The 17394-nt window shown below is 39.8% G+C and overlaps 1 protein-coding gene across 4 annotated transcripts in view; it reads left to right on the top strand.

The window, feature by feature from the left end:
* dia (diaphanous related formin 1) overlaps positions 1-17394 on the top strand; it is a 513998-nt gene that overhangs the window by 409023 nt on the left and 87581 nt on the right. For all 4 annotated transcript variants that reach the window (XM_067134775.2, XM_067134773.2, XM_067134774.2 and 1 more), the window contains 2 exons: positions 12881-12967; positions 13054-13206. In XM_067134775.2, coding sequence (XP_066990876.2) covers positions 12881-12967; positions 13054-13206 — 240 coding nt within the window. The remainder of the gene's footprint in view (positions 1-12880; positions 12968-13053; positions 13207-17394) is intronic.

Genomic DNA, 17394 nt, shown 5'->3' with positions numbered 1-17394 from the left:
GGCCCTACAGATTTCTCATTTTCAAGCTTTTTGATAGCAGCTTCGCTGTCTGTTCTCATTGCTGATGGTTCATCAGAAGTTTGGGCTGGGTCAGGTGGAACAAAATTTGTTTTATCATCAAAGAGATTTTGGCAGTAATTTCCCCCAAACTTCAGTTACTTTGTACACATTGTTGGAGGTGTAGCCTCAGCCTCATGCAAATTAATCGAAACACCACCATGACTTTTTTGTTGCACTTATTCAACTAATACAGACATTTAATCTTTGTTAATAGCAAATATTTCCTCTTCTCTGTTTTATAACTTACTTTGCATGTATTGGCATAGATTCCACAAGCTTTGAGTACATATTTTTAAGTTCATCATCATGAAACAACACTGTAACTAGATACTCTGTCATGCTTATTTTTGTGAAAGAGTCAAGTTTTGCGAGCCTCCTTTCATATATAGCCCACAAGTTTTCTATTGGATTAATGTTGGGAATTTCCTGACCACTCTAAGATGCAAATATTGTTCTCATGGAAGAGAATTTCTTTATTTTATTTAAAGTATGGCAAGGAGCCAAATCTTGTTACTTGTTTAACGTCGCACTAACACATCACAGGTTTTTGGCAACGGAAGGATGGGAAAGGGCTAGGATTGGGAAGGTTGTGGCTATGGTCTTAAGGTAAATTTGCCTGGTGTGAAAATGGGAAACAACGGAAAACCATATTCAGGGCTGCCAACAGTGGGATTCAAACTCACTATCACCCGAATGCAAGCTCATATCTGCACGACCCTAAATGCACGGCCAATTTGCTCGGTGCCATATCTTGCTTCCACCACCTGGAAACTTCTTCTGCAGCTCATCAACAACTCTTTTCCAGTATTTGGATGTACTGGTCAGATTTCATCATCCTGTTGACTGGTACTGAGGGTTCTGGTCATTCATGCGTGAAACACCCCAAAACATCTGTTCCGGCCTAGTGTTCACTAGCCCTCCCCTAGTTGTTATCTGCTAATATGAAGTGCACAGATGGCAACACCCTTTAGTATAGTGAATTGAAGGCCACCCACCTGGAGCTAATGGAGGAGTGAAGGAGACTAAAAACTGTCAGCATGGGTGTCTCTGGGCAAGGTCGCAGTGAGCGACACTATGTGATAATTTTGTCTTTATCCTGTGCATCTACCCACAGTGTTAAATACAAGTATAATATTTTTATATTAAACATGTAATAATATAAGTAGTGTCATATGATGTAAATAACTGTTATACGGTATTTAATTCACATTAGTGATTAACGGCTAATATAAAATGTTAAAAAATATCTTACTACACTACTTAATTATTACATATAGTATTTGATACACGAATATTAACCACTGCAGGCAGATGCACAGGATCAAGAAAACTAAATCCTCAGGGGTGGACAATATAGGTATTCTAATGCTGAAGAAAATTATCAATGCTATTATTCCAGTATTGACATTCATATACAGCTTCTCCCTTCAAAACAGTGTATTCTCAACTGCCTAGAAAATGGCCTTGGTACATCCTTTACTGAAGACAAAATCTCTTAGACTAAAATAGTGACTGCAGACCTATTAATATACTGTCAGTAGTAGCCAAGGGAGCAGGCCCGATGGTTTAGGGGTAGCGTACCTGCCTCTTACCCGGAGGCCCTGGGTTTGATTCCCAGCCAGGTCAGGGATTTTTACATGGATATGAGGGCTGGTTCAAGGTCCATTCAGCCTACGTGATTAGAATTAAGGAGCTATCTGATGGTGAGATAGCGGCCCCGGTCTAGAAATCCAAGAATAACTGCCGAGAGGATTCGTTGTGCTGACCACACAATACCTCGTAATGTGCAGACTTTTTTATTTATTTGCTATTTGATTTACATCACACCAACACAGATAGGTCTTATGGCGACGATGGGACAGGAAAGGCCTAGGAATGAGAAGGAAGCATCCGTGGCCTTAATTTAGGTACACCCCCAGCATTTGCCTGGTGTGAAAATTGGGAAACCACGGAAAACCATCTTCAGAGCTGCCCATTTTTACACCAGGCAAATGCTGGGGGCTGTGCAGACTTTTGGGCTGAGCAGCGGTCGCTTCGTAGGCCAAGGCCCTTCAAGGGCTGTAGTGCCATGGGGTTGGTTAGTTAGTTAGTAGCCAAGGGACTCAAATACATTGTACGCAATCAAATCACAAACTATCTCAATGACCATGACATACTAGACCCACACCAGTCAGATTTCCGATACAATCACAGTACATGTACTGGCTTAGTGAGTGTGTCTGACGATATAAGACAGCCTATAGCTGGCCATACACGGAAAGGAATTATGGCAGACGAGGCCTTTTGTGACATGTTCCGACAGGTTAGGACTGCTCGTTAGTGACCGAGATCAGTTCGAGGCATTATCTGCTACAGGCGAGACCTGTTGTCAGTGCCTCTACGGAAGGACCTCGCCTCACAGATCAAGCCTCTTGTAAGGAAAGCATGGAGTGGACAAAGGCACTGCTAGAGAAATTTATTGAAATGTACAAAGAGCGGCCGTGTCTCTGACAATTAAAACATGAGGTGTCGCAGTGTCAGAATCAAGTGTTCTTCAGTATCCTCCTTTCCTCCCTTTCCTCCTCCTTCAGCTTAGAAGCTACAATATCTACAGTAAATACGCTTTCAACTAGACTGTTCACCAGTAATAGCTACGCAAAACAGGTCATTATGTATGTGTTGTGTATGTTTGGTACTCAGCCCGAAGGCTGGTTTGATCCTCCACAGCTATGCTAACTGCTGTCATAGATGACCTAGGCATTACTGAAGAAGCGTACTAAGGAAATGAGGAGAGAGGTAGTTTCCCATTACTTTCCTCACCGAGCCAGAAGTTGCCGCATATCAGTCTGCCAAGCCCACCGAAATGCACGCGCCAGCTGTCCCTATGAGTGATATTTTCATACCATTCATAACAGGGACTGGCTGCATAAGGAATGGTATTACTAGCATCGCTCATACCTCAGTCACTTTCATATTGTCAAAGCCAAGAATGAGACTGAGACAGATGAAACATTAATAACGAGAAAAACCCATACATGCTTACTTAACAGCATATCATAATCGCTGTGGTCCATTCGCAAATAATTCTTGTAATCGTCCAGTTCATTTTCTTTCAGGTGTTGTATCAGACTCATGTGACTAAAGCTGTCTCACTCTCTTATCCATGATTTCACCCACTTCGATCGATTTTTCTGTTTGCATGATTTAAGATATAGCGAAATGCACATTCCAACAGCCGCAACAGCATTTTTTTTCCTCTGGACACTGTCTACTTCGATGTCCATCGCACAGTGCTAAGTACGGCCAGCAAGGATTTCAAACTAGTTTGAAAGGCCAGCGGATGAGGCTTGGCCTGCCGAGAACAAAGGGATCATTCCAATTAACGGGAGGGTCTGGAATGGTGACAGATTATGTTGCACAACACGACAGGCTTGGTGTCACAGTTGATGGCGAGCAGCAGGCCGGGTCTCTGAAGGTCACGCCTGGCAGGCGGTCTGTCGGATCTGGTCCCAAAGGCAAGGCCTGCGAAAAAATCTTTCCGTGTATGGCCAGCTAATCGATGAGCAAAAAGTGACAATTCTAGTATTATTGGACTTCAGCAAAGAATTTGACTCTGTAGGTCATGAGTAGCTCCCAATCAAACTTCATCGCTAATTATCTCCTACAGAACACTGAGATTGATGGGAGCCAATTTACAGAAACCTCAACGGCGTGTTGTCAATCACGGTACCGTTTCTTCATGGCAATATGTGAAAACAGGTGTACCACAAGGGTCAACGTTATCTTCATTACTAGTTTCAGTCTATATCAATGATTTAGCTAAACAGGTGACACACTGTAAACATCACTTTTATGCTGACGATATACAATTGTACATCCATGCAGAACCAACAGATGTTTGACAGCAATTGATCAAATTAACATGGATCTAGAGGCCATAAGCAAATGGTCTTCCCAAAATGGAATTTTAAACCTGAAAAATCTCAAACCATAGCAATTGCTACCTGAGATTTACTTCCAGTAACTACCGCATGTCTATCCCTGTTGTACAACTTCAAAACCAGGTTTTGCCTTCTTGCAAGAGTGTAAAAACCTAGGAGTAATCATTGACCAGCACCTCTTATGGTCGGATCATATCGGACAATATCTGTGAGTAGACGAGTTTTTGCCATGTTGCACACTTTAAACAATTTCAAGTTTACTTTTCAGTTTAGTTTAAAGAAGTCAAAATCCTTGTTCTTCCAATATTTATTTAAAATTAAAAATTTCATCTTAGGTCCATATTGAACTGAGAATAACAGAAAATTAAAAGTCCACCTTTTTAATACAAAATAACGTTGAACTAATTAAGTTACAACATTTACTTGGGACTAGTTTTGACGCTGATGTGCGTCATCTTCAGCCACTAATGAGAACAGGCAATCGTACATGGAATCAAGATATTTTATAACTTCCAATATTGGCGAGATATTACAAGTCTTATAACTCGACATTATAAATACGTTAATTTCCGAAGTTTAAATATCCCTGATGAATTGTAAGTGCAACTATTTGTCAAGAAAATCCACTGGTTACTCACTGGTGTTCACATACACTAAGTGTCAACTTGTTGTTGAAAATTATACAAGTATCATAACGTTCGCGCAGAATGAACACTGAGTTTGACTTCACTTGTCGCGAATAGCATGACTGACGAGCCAGCTGTGAGCGAAGAATTTGAACTGGTTTGCTGTGGCCTGGACCGCGGCTTATATTCCGTAAGGCCAAGGTTACTCGCCACGTCACAAGAAGAAATGTGGTTTCTTTCTCGCTTGTTATCTCTTGAATGCCTTGATGGAATTTGTTGAGATTGAAGTATGTTTGCCTTCGGAACACTAGCTACATGGCGAGGTATGTCTCATTTCTGTATCTCCATCGGTTAAAAAGTTAGCAGATTTTTATTCCAGTACATTTGAGAAAAAGGCATACAACACGTGGCACTGACGTCTCCCACAGGTTCATCGCTCGTGACGTGTCCTGCTTACCACAAGGAACTTTGTATCGAGCTCACATAAGATGTCGGGCATATGAACACATATTACAGCCGTCCTTTACCCAATATTCCGGCAACTTTAAAATAATGTACCTGGCTAAAACAGATCCTGGTAAGCTATGTTGTTGTTATTATTATTATTATTATTATTGTAATTCATTATTTTTTAATTTCTTCGACCGTAGGTATGGAAATTAAGTTGCACTATTATGGCGGACTGTTCAACCAAACCAGACTCCATTCTCAGAGATTGACTCATAATACTCATATAATGGAGCTTCAGTATGCTGATGACATTGCAACACCTGCCCATACACCTGAAGAACTATTTTAAGGAAGCTTATGAACGATTTGGTCTGACCATCAACACCCATAAGACTTACTCAGCCAGCACCAAATGGTACTATCCCTGAACTAAATGTCACAATAGCAGGAACACCTCTTGAACAGGTAGATCAATATACCTACCTTGGTAGTATTCTAACTACATGCTGCAACTCAGAAAAGGATGTGGAAAGTAGAATACACTCTGCCCATACAGCTTATGGCCGCCTCTCCCACTGGGTTTTCTTTAATAAGGATCTCAAAATATGTACCAAACTAATGGTCTACCGAGCTGTAGTCATAACAACATTACTGTGTGGATGTGAAACCTGGACACTTTACCATTGTGATATAAAGAGACTGGAACGCTTCCATCATCAGAAACTTAGATCCTTCATGAACATCAAATGGGATGACTGCATAAGCAGTGTGGAAGTCTTGACAAGGCGCACATGAACAGTATAGAAGTCTTCATCATCACTCATTGACTTAGATGGGTTGGTCACATCCAGCGTATGAATGATAACAGCCTACTTTAACTTCTCCTTGGTGAGATTCGGCAAAAGGCCTTAAGTCCTCCTTTGAAACGTCATAAAGACCAGCTGAAGAAGGCTGTGAATAGCACCAACATAAATACTAATACCTGGGCAACAACTGCACAAAACCGTGTTCTCTGGCACAAGGCTACTGCAGAAGGTGTCTCACTGTTTGAGCAGGCACGTCGCAGACAAGAAATTGAAACCCATGAAAAGTGGAAACTACATCAGATCCAACCGCATACTCTACCCACCTTTACATGTGACCTGTGTGGCCGCATTTTTCATGCGACGATTGGCTTGATCAGTCATCAGCGACATCTCCACAGAGCCAACGGATTTTAAGAAGAATTGCAAAAAGAAAAGCATATTCTTGGAAATGAGTAGCGGCTGACGATTATATTATTGTACTTAGGAAGCAAAATGTTCCTTTATGTTATGTATTGTAATAGATATTTTATGTACAGTAATATAGCATAGTAGCATAGTAATTTGTTTCAGTCTTTTTTTATTTAATATTTTTATTTTATGTTATTTATGTATTCACTGGTGAAGTAAATAATAAGACAGCATCATGTGTCCCAAACTTTACCAACTGGGCGAGTTGGCCGTGCGCGTAGAGGCACGCGGCTGTGAGCTTGCATCCGGGAGATAGTAGGTTCGAATCCCACTATCGGCAGCCCTGAAGATGGTTTTCCGTGGTTTCCCATTTTCACACCAGGCAAATGCTGGGGCTGTACCTTAATTAAGGCCACGGCCGCTTCCTTCCAACTCCTAGGCCTTTCCTATCCCATCGTCGCCATAAGACCTATCTGTGTCGGTGCGACGTAAAGCCCCTAGCAAAAAAAAAAAACTTTACCAGTTAAAATAAACCATATCTATCTGTCTACACCAACACCAAATGTAGTAGCTAACTCTCTTTGTGTCGTGGAAGTATTTTGGTGTAATGCTACAATCGCTGTGCACTTCCTGGGAGTTGTATCCATTGAAGACAGGTACACTCTTCTTCTTTTTCTACTGCTTTTCCCACACCTGTGGGGTCGGGGGTGCAAACTGCATCACACATGGATTTGGATCTGTTTTACAGCCGGATGCCCTTCCTGAAGCCAACTGTATGTGGAGGGTTGTAATCACTATCGTGTGTTTCTGTGGTGGTTGGTAGTGTGGTGTGTTGTATGAATATGAAGAGGAGAGTGTTGGGACATGCACAAACGCCCAGTCCCCGAGCCAGAAGATTTAATAAGAAGCTATTAAAATCCCCGACCCGGCCGGGAATCGAACCAGAGACCCTCTGAACCAAAGGGCAGTACGCTGACCATTCAGCCAACGAGTTGGACCATTGAAGACAGGTACACTGCCTGACAAAAATATTGAAGCACCCAGAAGGGGAGGAGGAAACAAAATGAAACTTCACGTGTTTAGAGGGTATCTATTAAAGAAAGGATTCAAATTAGTTTATGTTGCGTCCACCTTGTCAATACACTTTTAATGATTGAAAATTATTTATTCTATCATACTTCTTTCAGGAATAATTTGCATTCTCTTCATCAGTGTAGTCAGTCATTGAAAGTGTAATGACAAGGTAGACCCAGCATAAACTATTTTAAATAGTTACTTTAATAGATGTAGAGAAGTCAATACAGGATCAAATAAAATACCTATTATGGTCAAATAAGTGGTTTGCTCAAGGCTTAACATCTTCATCTGATCGACAAGTTACCATCAGTAGTCTCATATCCCCTCACTCCATGAGAACACTGTAGAGAGGTTTGGAATCAAACCCAGGCTTTTGGCATGCAATCTATTGATTATAGTATGCCACCACCTCTCCGTCCCTGCCTGCCTGCCTGCCGCCAATCTGGTGGTGAAATATTTTTCCACCTACAGGGCTCAAACCAGTTTACTTTGGTATCACCGAGCTCGATAGCTGCAGTCGCTTAAGTGCGGCCGGTATCCAATATTTGGGAGATAGTAGGTTCGAACCCCACTGTCGGCAGCCCTGAAAATGGTTTTCCGTGGTTTCCCATTTTCACACCAGGCAAATATACCTTTATCAAGGCCATGGCCGCTTTCTTCCCACTCCTAGCCTTTTCCTGTCCCATCGTCGCCGTAAGACCTATCTGTGTCGGTGCAACGTAAAACAACTAGCAAAAAGAAACTGTGGTATCAGACCATAAAGACTTGATGCCTTAATGATCACAGCTACTAGGTGGGCTCTTCAGGAATTCTTGATCCATTTTAATTCATCAAATATGAGGGTGTAACTTATCGTATTTGCCACATGCGAGGGTGTAACAACTCTATCACATCTAATTCGTCTGTTTTAAGTTATGAGACTAAGTATCTGAAATGTGTGTTCAGTCCACAGCCCTAAGGCTGGTTGTATCCTCAACAGCTCCACCATCAGCTGTCATAGATGGCGTAGGCATCACTGAAGAGGTGTACTAGGGAAATGAGGAGTGAGGTAGTTTCCTGTTGCTTTCCTCACCGAGCCAGGAGTTGCGATTACATATCAGTCTGCCAAGCCTACTGAAATGCATGCACCAACTGACGCTATGAGCAACATTTTCACACCATTCGTGGCAGGGACTCGCTGCATAAGGAAACGCATTACTAGCATCGCTCATACCTCAGTCACATTCATATTGTCAAAGCCAAGGATAAGACAGAGACAGATCAATGAAAGTAATAATAATAATAATAATAATAATAATAATAATAATAATAATAATCGTATGGCCTCAGCTACCGTGTGCAGACATTTCAATTTGACACCATCTCGCTGTCTGCTCGTCAATTTCGACGTTTCGTTTTACTCTAGGCCCCCGCTAGGTGGCAGACCGAGTAAACCGAAACTCTTTTGGGCGTCTATGGCTGAGATTTAATGAATTTTGTCGGGTAAACACCAAATGTGTCACCAGAGATCTTTTACATCGACATCGTACGACATGGAGTGTCGAATGGACTTTTTTCCTCCCTTCAAAAATCCGGAGGCCGACACTCTACCGTTGATCCACAGAGGCAGCTATCAATGAAAGTAACAAAATTGCTCTAGGCTATACCAGAAGACATAGTGTACTGTAAACACTAGGTCCTGCCAGCAAAGGCATGTATCTGAAATAAAAGTAACTTATTATGCATAAATATATTTTTTTAATAAAATAACTGTCATTTTCATGATTACATGAACTTCATAACTGTTTTTGTATCTGAAATAAAAGTAACTTATTATGCATAAATATTTTTTTTAAATACAATAACTGTCATTTTCATGATTACATGAACTTCATAACTGTTTTCATTACCAGCCAGTTTGTTCATCTGCACCACCATTCTTTGATATACTTCCTTCTTCTGTACTGTTTTTGGATTTTTTTAGAATTTCATTGTCTGAATATGTTTTTACTAAGATATAATTCCTAACAATTATTCTTGAGTCAAAAAGTGCAATTGATTTCTGTCTCTGCAAGTATGAGTCAAGGTGGTAAATCCACAAAGTACTTCACTACATATTTTCCTCCGAATCTGTGAGAAGAGCAGACATATGCTGTATATGCTCTGCACTCTGTGAATGTTATGGTTGAATGTTTGATTAGTATATCTTGTTTTGGTCTTTGTACTAATTGCAAGAATCATAGTACTATAGAATATTTCCCATTTTTAGACAGTATTTTGATTATCGGGCCGAGAGTATCCAAATAAAGGTGTGTTTTAAGATAAAATTCACTCCAAATGAAGCATTATAAAAGAATTACAACCCATGTTACTGACTCTCTGCCTCTGTGACTCAGGCGGCAGTGTGGCGGCCTCTCACCGCTCTATACCGTGGTTCAAATCCCGGTCACTCCATGTGAGATTTGTGTTGGATAAAGCGGAGGCGGGATAGGTTTTTCTCTGGGTACTCCGGTTTTCCCTGTTATCTTCCATTCCAGTAACACACTCCATCAACATTTCATTTCATCAGTCGGTCATTTATCATTGCCCCAGAGGAGTGCGACAGGCTTCGACGGCCGGCACATTTCCTATCCTCGCCACTAGATGGGGTCTCCATTCATTCCATTCCAACCCAGTCGAATGACTGGAAACAGGCTGTGGATTTTCGTTTTCGTTGCTGACTGACTCTCTGAATTTTAGGAGAAACTGTCAGGGTTTGAAATGAAAACAGGAAAACGATGTATCCACTCAGTTGAGAGAATCGCTGAAAAAGAATTGCAAAGAAGAAGGGTGTTCTGCTCACACTCTGCACAACACAGTCCAACAAGGTGCTTGCTTTTCGAAATAGACAGTGAATTTTACAAAATTGCATGGTGGTTTTTTACACAGTTTGAACTAAGGAACTTAAATTATATTGTAATTTTGTAAATGTTGAACAAAAGCAGCTGTTATCTCATTCTAAAACTAGGTCTATTCTTTCTTCTCTGCTGTTGAAAAAATTATAGACTAGTATGATGGTTTGAAATAAAATCTTACTTCTTATCCAGACTAATCCACCTAGGAAAATCTTCTTAAGAACTTCAGAAAATTTCAGAGGACTAATAGCATAAACCTCAATCACGTAGTAGAAAAAGTACCTGGTGATCTAATTTAAAATACTATTATTCACTGAAGAAAGCACCAGTTCATTGAAAGAGATAATATTTTTTTAGTAACTATCAATATTGTCTTTGGCAATTGCTTATGGGTAGAACTGGTGTTAAATCAGAGTGTCTCCTTTACTGCTGTACTACATTGTATACCAGCATCTCAAAATCATCACCAGACTGTATGCATGAAATCAGGAAATGCAATATTCTGCCTGAACTGCTCTGCATTCAGAAAAAAATTAAAGACCGATACCTTCATCTGCTCATTGTGTTGGACTAATATTAAAACACACATACTGCCTGTTTGATTCACTAGTTTAATGGTAGTGTTTGGTCCATAATCTAGCAGTGTGCTCAAGAATGCTATATTATATCACTGACTCAGAAGCTGTCAGATGCCCTTTCTCTGAAAGAACAATAACACAGTTGCAATTAGCCTGACAGCAATAAATTTTTAAAAAAGCTGCATGGACTCCAAATAAAGTGGTTCAGAAGGCTAATTTTGAAGTGTGTTCTAACATTGGTTAATGTAGTATGATCGATAATCTTAGAAACTTTTCATACATTTTTGTATGTCATTTTATTGGCCAGAACTATGACACCGCATATCATGATACTTGAACCTCAAAAAAATACTAGAATACATTATAGTGGTGGTGGTGGTGGGGCAATGACAAGCAAGAATCTTGTTAAAAACTACGATAAGCATAATCTTGGACTTGAACATTCACCATAATGAAAAATCCAGCATATTAACCGTTTGTGCTACTAGATCCTTACCAACTGAGTGGCTGCATGGTTTGTTCACGTAGATATCGGCTTACATTCAGGAGATAATGGGTTCGAACTCCACTGTCAGCAGCCCTGTAGATGGTTTTCTGTGGTTTCCGATTTTCACGTCAGGCAAACGCTGGGGCTCTACCTTAACTGTGGCCACAGTTGCTTCCTTCTCACCCCTAACCCTAGCCCATCATCCTCATAAGACCTTTCTGTGTCAGTGCGACGCAACGCAAATTGTAATAATAATAATAATCGTATGGCCTCAGCTACCGTGTGCAGGCATTTCGATTTGATGCCATCTGGCTGTTTGCTCGTCAATTTCGACGTTCTGTTTTACTCTAGGTCCGTTAGATGGCAGACAGAGTAAACCGGATCTCTCTTGGGCGTCAATGGCTGAGATTTAATTAATTTTGTCGGGTAAATACCAAATGTATCACCAGAGATCTTTTACATGCCGACATCGTACGACATGGAGTGTCGAATGGACTTTTTTCCGCCCTTCAAAAATCCGACTATCTCTGCCGGGTTTGAACCCGCTGTCTTGGGATCCGGAGGCCAACACTCTACCACAGATCCACAGAGGCAGCTAAAGCAAATTGTAAGAGAGTAATACTAGATCCTTCAAGCAAGACCACTTGCATTTCGGTGGTACATTCCCTATACCTGAAATTGTAGCACTGAAACAATGGCATATTTACATAATACAGTATTCAGATTCAGACTTTACTAATTATGGGATGGTAAGGTCAAAAAATGAAAATTGTTCTTTCATGTCAGCCAGTCTCTCTGTTTTTTTAGTTTTCTGTACCTGTGCTATTATGTTTTTTAAGGTGACACTCCAGAGATAAACATCAATATTTTGGTCATTTTGGTTAATTTTTTTAATGACTGAAATTGAAAGGATTGAGTTTCTTTTTTTCTTGTCACGGAGTTATTTCTTTGAATCAAACAATTTATCACTGTAAAAATGCTTTGTTTGCCAATTGTAATTTTACATTTAAATCCCATTTTTCTCCCATAGAATAATATTCTGCCAAATGTAACAAAATTTGTGTGGTGTGTGTATCACATCCATATTAAGAAACCTACATATGGAATTTTTTTATTGCAGAATTTTTTCAAGTAGCAGGGATTTTTAAGTAAAAGCATAAAAATTACACAAACTTTAGTACGATATATCTTTTATATAAATTATGTACAGAAAAATCGATATGTAGTGTTTTAAAAGAAGTATTATCTACCTAATTACGAATGTACAATAACATGTTCATTAAATTTCATGAAAAAATAGAATTAAAAATTTCAAAAACAAAAATTTATTTTGGAAATTCTATTAAATGTACATGAAAGAAATGTTCGTGATATCTCTACTTTTATGCAGGTGACATTCCCACAAAGTTTCGTGAAAATCCATGCATTAGGTAAAAATATATTTTTATCTCTGGAGTGTCGCCTTAAGCTACAGGCAAGTGTCATACTAGCCCTCTTATTTTATATGATGTGCTGTAATTAATTTAATTATATAGTAAATTCTTTTGACCATCTTTTCTGAGAATTTATTGAACAGCATGCCATTATTGTTGCAGTTAGCTGAGGTGAAGCGTTTATTGCCACGCCTGAAGTCTATGAGCTTCAAGTTGCACTTCAGTGAGATGGTTCATGACATTAAACCTGTAAGTACTAGTTGTAATTGTGTTAATCTTAGAACCTTGCCTGAAGTGTTGTTAATGTTTCTTGTTTTGTTTTGGTTTGGTTTTAGGACATAGTTGCAGCTACAGCTGCATGTGAAGAGGTGAAACAAAGTAGAAAATTTGCTCAAATACTGGAACTTATTCTTCTAATGGGTAACTACATGAACAGTGGCTCCCGAAATGGTCAAGCATTTGGATTTGAAATCAGTTTCCTCCCCAAGGTAACATTGAATTTTTTATTGTTGTCAGAATTCAATTGTTATCTGTATTACGATCATATTGGCTATGAAAATAAAATTTTGTTACATATCTGAAGATGCTTTATGATGTCTTAGTTTACTTCAGTGGTGCAATCAGTAAATTATTGTCCTTCTGTTCCCAGTATAATGGGTTCAATCCCAAGTGAGGATGGTAACATTTGAGGGTGTCAACATCAATATCTCCACGTCTTTGACTTGCTGTACATTAAAGACTCGTGCAGTAAAAACTTCTGATACCATAGGGTCTCTTGAAGCCTCTAGCTATTAAAGTAGTATTATATGTATATTGGTTGTTGAGTAAAATACAAATACAACCCGCTGTCGTCATCCTGACTGGCGAGACCAAGACTTCAGGACACTTGCTTGGTATCTGTCCAAAGGGAGCACCGAAAAGGAATAATCGCCATCACTGGGTTAGATCAGCTCTAGCTTCAGCATTTATGGAAATGAAGTGGCAATTTTATGAAGAAGTTCACTGTGTTTCTTCTATAGGGTCAAATAGAAGAACCGACTTCATTGGCATTCATCCAAAAAACCACACTGCTGTAGTGTTGTAACCCTTTATTCATTTTGAAAGAGACATTGAGCAGGCAATTGAGCTTGACAGAGAAAAGAAAAATGTTTATGAACCATGCCTCCCACATTTAAATGAATATTACAGCATCCGACTTGAGCATTGGTCAGTTACAAGATTGCTTTTTGGTAGCAGGGGAGGAGCTAAAAAATACACCTGGAATATCTTGAGAGGGTTAGGTATCCCCAGAAATATACTCAACAAAATCAAGATAGGCATTATCAATGACTCATTAATCATTTTACACCACCACTTTTATGTTTCATAATTCCTAATCTAGGCCACTTTGTGTAATAATCCCCTGTGAAAGTGTTGCATTCCGTAAAGTCCAAGCAGTTTTTATTATATGTGCATACGAATAGTTTATTTTTCTCCAAGTTGTAACATTACTTATGCTAGCGTTGTTTGTAAAATCCGGGATCCTTGTGGTCACACACACAGTATGGGTGCTGATGTTCTTGTATGTATATATATAAAGGTCATACTGAAATTAATTAGCAAGTTATTTAAAAAATCAGAATCCTTCAGTATAGTGTAATCAAATGCAACATCACAATCTACATACTTAAGACGTCATCCAACAATACTCTGCCCCATCACAGAAATTGTTCAGAAGAGTACCGCTTTTGCTGCTGGACAGCAGCACATTCGAAATGTTGAAATTAGAAGGGAGGTCACTTATTTGGCACCCTATGACCTGATCCTAGAAGCCATACAATTTTGATGACTATAACAACAAGGCTAGGGGTACCAGATCCATAATAGACTATATCTTAACAGACCTTGAATTCAGGAAATCTGTTAGGAATGTAAGAGTTTTTCGGGGATTTTTCGATGATACAGACCACTATCTGATCTGTAGTGAACTAAGTATCTCTAGGCCTATAGTAGAGAAAGTGAAATCTGTCTGCAAACGAATAAGGGTAGAAAATCTCCAGGACGAGGAAATTAGACAGAAGTTCATGGATATGATTAGTGAGAAGTTTTGAACAGTAGACAGTAAGCAGGTTCAGAATATAGAAAGTGAATGGGTGGCATACAGGGATGCTGTAATAGAAACAGCAAGGGAATGCCTAGGAACAACTGTGTGTAAAGATGGGAAAAGGCGAACATCTTGGTGGAATGATGAAGTGAGAGCAGCCTGTAAACGTAAAAAGAAGGCTTATCAGAAATGGCTCCAAACAAGGCCCGAGGCAGACAGGGATTGGTACGTAGATGAAAGAAACAGAGCGAAACAAATAGTTGTTGAACCCAAAAAGAAGTCATGGGAAGATTTTGGTAATAACCTGGAAAGTCTAGGTCAAGCAGCAGGGAAACCTTTCTGGACAGTAATAAAAAATCTTAGGAAGGGTGGGAAAAAGGAAATGAACAGTGTTTTGAGTAATTCAGGTGAACTCATAACAGATCCCAGGGAATCACTGGAGAGGTGGAGGGAATATTTTGAACATCTTCTCGATGTAAAAGGAAATCATCATGGTGGTGTTGCAAACAGCCAAGCTCATGGGGAGGAGGAAAATGATGTTGGTGAAATTATGCTTGAGGAAGTGAAAAGGATAGTAAAAAAACTCCATTGTCATAAGGCAGCAGGAATAGATGAAATTAGACCTGAAATGAAGTAGTATAGTGGGAAGGCAGGGATGAAATGGCTTCATAGAGTAGTAAAATTAGCGTGGAGTGTTGGTAAGGTACCTTCAGATTGGACAAAAGCAGTAATTGCACCTATCTACAAGCAAGGAAACAGGAAGGATTGCAACAACTATCGAGGTATCTCATTGATTAGTATACCAGGCAAAGTATTCACTGGCATCTTGGAAGGGAGGGTGCGATCAGTCGTTGAGAGGAAGTTGGATGAAAACCAGTGTGGTTTCAGACCACAGAGAGGCTGTCAGGATCAGATTTTCAGTATGCGCCAGGGAATTGAAAAATGCTACGAGAGGAATAGGCAGTTGTGTTTATGTTTCGTAGATCTAGAGAAAGCATATGACAGGGTACCGAGAGATAAGATGTTCGCCATACTGGGGGACTATGGAATTAAGGGTAGATTATTAAAATCAATCAAAGGCATTTATGTTGACAATTGGGCTTCAGTGAGAATTGATGGTAGAATGAGTTCTTGGTTCAGGGTACTTACAGGAGTTAGACAAGGCTGTAATCTTTCACCTTTGCTGTTCATAGTTTACATGGATCATCTGCTGAAAGGTATAAAATGGCAGGGAGGGATTCAGTTAGGTGGAAATGTAGTAAGCAGTTTGGCCTATGCTGACGACTTGGTCTTAATGGCAGACTGTGCCGAAAGCCTGCAGTCTAATATCTTGGAACTTGAAAATAGGTGCAATGAGTATGGTATGAAAATTAGCCTCTCGAAGACTAAATTGATGTCAGTAGGTAAGAAATTCAACAGAACTGAATGTCAGATTGGTGATACAAAGCTAGAACAGGTCGATAATTTCAAGTATTTAGGTTGTGTGTTCTCCCAGGATGGTAATGTAGTAAGTGAGATTGAATCAAGGTGTAGTAAAGCTAATGCAGTGAGCTCGCAGTTGCGATCAGCAGTATTCTGTAAGAAGGAAGTCAGCTCCCAGGCGAAACTATCTTTACATCGGTCTGTTTTCAGACCAACTTTGCTTTACGGGAGCGAAAGCTGGGTGAACTCAGGATATCTTATTCATAAGTTAGAAGTAACAGACATGAAAGTAGCAAGAATGATTGCTGGTACAAACAGGTGGGAACAATGGCAGGAGGGTACTCGAAATGAGGAGATAAAGGCTAATTTAGGAATGAACTCGATGGATGAAGCTGTACGCATAAACCGGCTTCGGTGGTGGGGTCATGTGAGACGAATGGAGGAGGATAGGTTACCTGGTAGAATAATGGACTCTGTTATGGAGGGTAAGAGAAGTAGAGGGAGACCAAGACGACGATGGTTAGACTCGGTTTCTAACGATTTAAAGAAAAGAGGTATAGAACTAAATGAGGCCACAACACTAGTTGCAAATCGAGGATTGTGGCAACGTTTAGTAAATTCTCAGAGTCTTGCAGACTGAACGCTGAAAGGCATAACAGTCTATAATGATAATGTATGTATGTATGTATGTATGTATGTATGTATGTATGTATGTATGTATGTATGTATGTATGTATGTATGTATGTATGTATAACAACACCAGGCTGAGTAGTTCAGATGGTAGAACACTGTCCTTCTGAATCCAGGTTGGCCGGTTCGAACCTGGCTCTGTCCAGTGGTACTTAAAGGTGCACACGTATGTTAGCCTTGTGTCGGTAGATTTATTGGGACATACTCTTGTGGGATCCCGGCACATCCTTGTCTCTGAAAACCATAAAAGTAGTTAGTGGGTTGTAAAACCAATAACATTATTATTATTATTATTATTATTATTATTATTATTATTATTATTATTATTATTATTATTATTATTATTACAATGAAACGTCTTTACCAAGCTCAATAGCTGCAGTTGCTTAAGTGCGGCCAGTATCCAGTATTTGGGAGATTGTGAGTTTGAACCCCACTGTCGGCAGACCTGAAGATGGTTTTCCATGGTTTCCCATTTTC

This window comes from Anabrus simplex, chromosome 1, assembly GCF_040414725.1.
Source record: "Anabrus simplex isolate iqAnaSimp1 chromosome 1, ASM4041472v1, whole genome shotgun sequence".
Taxonomy (NCBI): domain Eukaryota; kingdom Metazoa; phylum Arthropoda; class Insecta; order Orthoptera; family Tettigoniidae; genus Anabrus; species Anabrus simplex.
This window is presented reverse-complemented; position numbering and strand designations above follow the sequence as displayed.